The sequence below is a fragment of the Trematomus bernacchii genome, unplaced genomic scaffold (genome assembly GCF_902827165.1).
Source record: "Trematomus bernacchii unplaced genomic scaffold, fTreBer1.1, whole genome shotgun sequence".
Taxonomy (NCBI): Eukaryota; Metazoa; Chordata; class Actinopteri; order Perciformes; family Nototheniidae; genus Trematomus; species Trematomus bernacchii.
The window spans coordinates 26,589,359-26,595,357 of NW_022987720.1; the positions used below are offsets into that span (position 1 = coordinate 26,589,359).

The 5,999-nt window shown below is 41.6% G+C and overlaps 1 protein-coding gene across 1 annotated transcript; it reads left to right on the forward strand.

Annotated features, from left to right (window-relative positions):
• Window positions 1-1,367: 1,367 nt before the first annotated feature.
• LOC117492152 (kinectin-like) lies at window positions 1,368-2,643 on the forward strand (the record flags this gene model as incomplete). Its single annotated transcript, XM_034142267.1, has 2 exons — window positions 1,368-1,881; window positions 2,080-2,643. Coding segments are annotated over exons 1-2 (855 nt in total), but the record flags the coding sequence as incomplete, so codon positions are not given.
• Window positions 2,644-5,999: the final 3,356 nt, after the last annotated feature.

The window sequence follows — 5,999 nt, forward strand, 5'->3', positions numbered from 1 at the left end:
CAAAAGAGACATCTTACAGGTTGTTTGAATTGCCTTTATAAAAGATACAGGATACTCAACAGCATAAAAAACAAGGCATTGCACATAATTAGAAATTAAAAGAGTAGAAATAAACATTTCAAAAATTTGAAAGATGTCAAAATAGAAATTAAAAAGTAGAAAATATGCATTTGACGTGAAGATGAAACATAATAGAACATGTTGCTTACTTCCCATTGGAATTAATAAAGCATTTAGATTGTTTACATTTCTTTATATTATCTAAACACAATTGCGTTTCTAGGCAACAGCATGGTTCCATTCTTACTTCCTGTCAGCTGATGTCCTTCACTCTTTATTTGGAATGGAACCTTCAGAATTATGACATCATCTTTTGCTTTCATGTAGAATTCTGATTCTGCATTGATCTTCTAGAATTCATCAGAGCATCAGAGCACCAGAGCAGCAGAGCAGCAGGCAGAAGCAATTTGTCCAGCTAGTGTCAGATCATTGCAGAAATAGGTTTTGTTGCAAGCAAACATTAGGGATACTTGCAGTGTTTTTTAGCGAGATAATCTTCACAAGTGAACTCAACTTTTGTGGGATTTTTGTGACGTTAATTCAGTCGAACAATTACATTTAGTTTGCTAAACAACAGGTCATTTCGTCACAGCAGTAGAGATGGAGTTGAACAATAGAGATGAGCTGGCAGTCAAGCTCGAGATTCTGCAAAAAGAAAATCAGAAAATGAAGTTGTTGCTGGAGCAGGAGAGGACTTTAAGGGATAAGCTTGAGATTGAAGGCGCTAAAAATAAGGAAGCGATGCTCAAAGCATATACAGAGAAATCAGCTTTGCAGTTTAAGCACAATGTGAAAGTGAACGCCCTGGAAATTGAGCAGAACGTCTTGCGCGTCAACAATGAGGCCCTGAACATGAAATACAGAAACCTCCAGAGGTCACACAAGAAGGTCGTAGCAAAGATGGCTGCCTGGAACCAGGAACTCAAACAACTGATAGAACCCTGTGTTGGGGAGCAAGGTGCAGAGATGGCTGCTTTGCGTGAGAGAAACCAGGAACTCCAACAACTGAAAGAACCCTGTGTTGGGGAGCAAGCTGTAGAGATAGCTGCTTTGCGTGAGAGAAACCAGGAACTGGAACAACAGAAGGAACGTTGTGTGGAGGAGAAGGATGCAGAGATAGTCGCTTTGCATGAGAGAAACCAGGAACTGGAACAACAGAAGGAACGTTGTGTTGAGGAGAAGGATGCAGAGATAGTTGCTTTGCATGAGAGAAACCAGGAACTGGAACAACAGAAGGAACGTTGTGTGGAGGAGAAGGATGCAGAGATAGTCGCTTTGCATGAGAGAAACCAGGAACTGGAACAACAGAAGGAACGTTGTGTGGAGGAGAAGGATGCAGAGATAGCCGCCTTGCTGAAGGAAAACCAAACACTGAAACAAGAGAAGGAACGTCGTGTGGTGGAGGAGGCGAAGGTGGACAAGAAAGAGGTTGTGGAGGTGAAAGTGGAACCAGAAGTGAGGCACAATGTGAAAAGGATTGCCCTGGAAATTGAGCAGAAAGTCTTGCACGGAAACAATGAGGAACTGAACATGAAATATGGAAAGCTCCTCAAGATGCACGAGAAGGACAAAGCAGTGATGGCCACCTTGAGAAAGGCAAACCAGGATCTCAAACAACTGAAAGAACCCTGTGTTGAGGAGAAGGATGCAGAGATGGCTGCCTTGCAAAAGACAAACCAGGAACTCAAACAAGAGAAGTTGCGTTGTCTTGAGGTGAAACATTTTGAGATAGTCGTTTTGCATGATAGAAACCAGGAACTGGAACAACAGAAGGAACGTTGTGTGGAGGAGAAGGATGCAGAGATAGTTGCTTTGCATGAGAGAAACCAGGAACTGGAACAACAGAAGGAACGTTGTGTGGAGGAGAAGGATGCAGAGATAGTTGCTTTGCATGAGAGAAACCACGAACTGGAACAACAGAAGGAACGTTGTGTGGAGGAGAAGGATGCAGAGATAGTCGCTTTGCATGAGAGAAACCAGGAACTGGAACAACAGAAGGAACGTTGTGTGGAGGAGAAGGATGCAGAGATAGTCACTTTGCATGATAGAAACCAGGAACTGGAACAACAGAAGGAACGTTGTGTTGAGGAGAAGGATGCAGAGATAGCCGCCTTGCTGAAGGAAAACCAAACACTGAAACAAGAGAAGGAACGTCGTGTGGTGGAGGAGGCGAAGGTGGACAAGAAAGAGGTTGTGGAGGTGAAAGTGGAACCAGAAGTGAGGCACAATGTGAAAAGGATTGCCCTGGAAATTGAGCAGAAAGTCTTGCACGGAAACAATGAGGAACTGAACATGAAATATGGAAAGCTCCTCAAGATGCACGAGAAGGACAAAGCAGTGATGGCCACCTTGAGAAAGGCAAACCAGGATCTCAAACAACTGAAAGAACCCTGTGTTGAGGAGAAGGATGCAGAGATGGCTGCCTTGCAAAAGACAAACCAGGAACTCAAACAAGAGAAGTTGCGTTGTCTTGAGGTGAAACATTTTGAGATAGTCGTTTTGCATGATAGAAACCAGGAACTGGAACAACAGAAGGAACGTTGTGTGGAGGAGAAGGATGCAGAGATAGTTGCTTTGCATGAGAGAAACCAGGAACTGGAACAACAGAAGGAACGTTGTGTGGAGGAGAAGGATGCAGAGATAGTTGCTTTGCATGAGAGAAACCACGTACTGGAACAACAGAAGGAACGTTGTGTGGAGGAGAAGGATGCAGAGATAGTCGCTTTGCATGAGAGAAACCAGGAACTGGAACAACAGAAGGAACGTTGTGTGGAGGAGAAGGATGCAGAGATAGTCACTTTGCATGATAGAAACCAGGAACTGGAACAACAGAAGGAACGTTGTGTTGAGGAGAAGGATGCAGAGATAGCCGCCTTGCTGAAGGAAAACCAAACACTGAAACAAGAGAAGGAACGTCGTGTGGTGGAGGAGGCGAAGGTGGACAAGAAAGAGGTTGTGGAGGTGAAAGTGGAACCAGAAGTGAGGCACAATGTGAAAAGGATTGCCCTGGAAATTGAGCAGAAAGTCTTGCACGGAAACAATGAGGAACTGAACATGAAATATGGAAAGCTCCTCAAGATGCACGAGAAGGACAAAGCAGTGATGGCCACCTTGAGAAAGGCAAACCAGGATCTCAAACAACTGAAAGAACCCTGTGTTGAGGAGAAGGATGCAGAGATGGCTGCCTTGCAAAAGACAAACCAGGAACTCAAACAAGAGAAGTTGCGTTGTCTTGAGGTGAAACATTTTGAGATAGTCGTTTTGCATGATAGAAACCAGGAACTGGAACAACAGAAGGAACGTTGTGTGGAGGAGAAGGATGCAGAGATAGTTGCTTTGCATGAGAGAAACCAGGAACTGGAACAACAGAAGGAACGTTGTGTGGAGGAGAAGGATGCAGAGATAGTTGCTTTGCATGAGAGAAACCACGAACTGGAACAACAGAAGGAACGTTGTGTGGAGGAGAAGGATGCAGAGATAGTCGCTTTGCATGAGAGAAACCAGGAACTGGAACAACAGAAGGAACGTTGTGTGGAGGAGAAGGATGCAGAGATAGTCACTTTGCATGATAGAAACCAGGAACTGGAACAACAGAAGGAACGTTGTGTTGAGGAGAAGGATGCAGAGATAGCCGCCTTGCTGAAGGAAAACCAAACACTGAAACAAGAGAAGGAACGTTGTGTGGTGGAGGAGGCGAAGGTGGACAAGAAAGAGGTTGTGGAGGTGAAAGTGGAACCAGAAGTGAGGCACAATGTGAAAAGGATTGCCCTGGAAATTGAGCAGAAAGTCTTGCACGGAAACAATGAGGAACTGAACATGAAATATGGAAAGCTCCTCAAGATGCACGAGAAGGACAAAGCAGTGATGGCCACCTTGAGAAAGGCAAACCAGGATCTCAAACAACTGAAAGAACCCTGTGTTGAGGAGAAGGATGCAGAGATGGCTGCCTTGCAAAAGACAAACCAGGAACTCAAACAAGAGAAGTTGCGTTGTCTTGAGGTGAAACATTTTGAGATAGTCGTTTTGCATGATAGAAACCAGGAACTGGAACAACAGAAGGAACGTTGTGTGGAGGAGAAGGATGCAGAGATAGTTGCTTTGCATGAGAGAAACCACGAACTGGAACAACAGAAGGAACGTTGTGTGGAGGAGAAGGATGCAGAGATAGTCGCTTTGCATGAGAGAAACCAGGAACTGGAACAACAGAAGGAACGTTGTGTGGAGGAGAAGGATGCAGAGATAGTCACTTTGCATGATAGAAACCAGGAACTGGAACAACAGAAGGAACGTTGTGTTGAGGAGAAGGATGCAGAGATAGCCGCCTTGCTGAAGAAACAGCTGAAAAAACCACCACAGGCACTCTGCATGGTGAAGGAGGAGCTTGTGGAGGTAAAGGTGGAGTTGGAGGTGGAACAGGAAGTGAGGGTGGATCCACCTGAGCAAACCAATGAGCCGATCCCAACAACGCAGAGGAGGACAACACCACGGTGGAGAAGATTCATCAATTCCTTTTCTTGTATCCGCCCAAACATCAACGATGACTAAAAAGGAAAACATAAGACTCAAAGGCAGCCCTGACATCGGCTTTAAAAACTTTAAAAAACAAACTCACAACATCAAAAATTAGTAAGACATTAAAACATTTCAAGTACAGTCTAAAGCTCAAAGTGAGTGAGCAACAACATATACTCACAGCCAGTCAGGATATATATTTAAACACTTAACAGTTATTAGATCTGGTTAGACATCAACAAAGGTTCCAGAAGAGACTCACAGTGATGTGCAGTTTTAGCCACTAGGGGCAAAAAAACAACCTTAATTTAAAAATAAATAAACTATTCCTTTGCTTCTAGCACCCCTAAATAAGAGGAACATTTAGTCATTACAAGTTATCAGGTTTATGTTATATCGTCATGTTTGGTTTATAGTGTTCATTTTCATATTTAAGTTATATTTTTCATATTTACTTAATAGTTCATTTTTATATTTGTTATATTTATCATGTTTAGTTAATAGTCAATATTTATATGTATCTTATATTTTTCATATTTACTTAATAGTACATTTCTATATTTATGTTTAGTCCATTGTTTTCTTGTTAAGTTAAAGTCTTGTCAATCAATAAAAAAATAATAATGATAATGATAACAATACTGACACGTTTGATTTATTTCACGTTTGTTTCTCCTGTCTAAGTTTAGCTTCTTGCTTTTAATTTCAAGTCACCAGAGATTTAGTCTGAGAATTCAACTAATAATAACAATCAATACAAAGACATTCAAATTCAAAATAACACTAGAATTCTTTCTCGTTTGTTCCTCCTGTTTTTGTCTAGTTACCTTTGTATTGAGTGACTTTAGCTCACCTGGCTCTGCCCTGATCAATACACTGACTTAAAGCTACTTCAGTACTTACTTTATTACCTTGTTTACAAAGTTTGCATTCAACAATTATCATAATAAATATAAACAAATGAAAAAACAACACTATGTATTTGATTTCTTTCAAGTTTGTTTTAGTCAACTATTTGATTTTAAATGCAACAGCACCAGCAAAAGTAGTTTTTTTTTTACATTTCTGCTGATGTCCAGGTGTACAGTATATCAGTATGTAGTGTCTCTACTTTAAAGAGTCCTCTCCTGATGATGTCCAGGTGTATATCAGTATGTAGTGTCTCTACTTTAAAGAGTCCTCTCCTGCTGATGTTCAGGTGTATATCAGTATGTAGTGTCTCTACTTTAAAGAGTCCTCTCCTGCTGATGTTTAGGTGTATTTCAGTATGTAGTGTCTCTACTTTAAAGAGTCCTCTCCTGCTGATGTTCAGGTGTACTGTATATCAGTATGTAGTTTATACTACTCCACTACATTTTGGATGTACATGTTGTACTCTTAACTCTGCTACAAGCGTCTTTGAGTTCTAGAGAAGCACTATATATAAA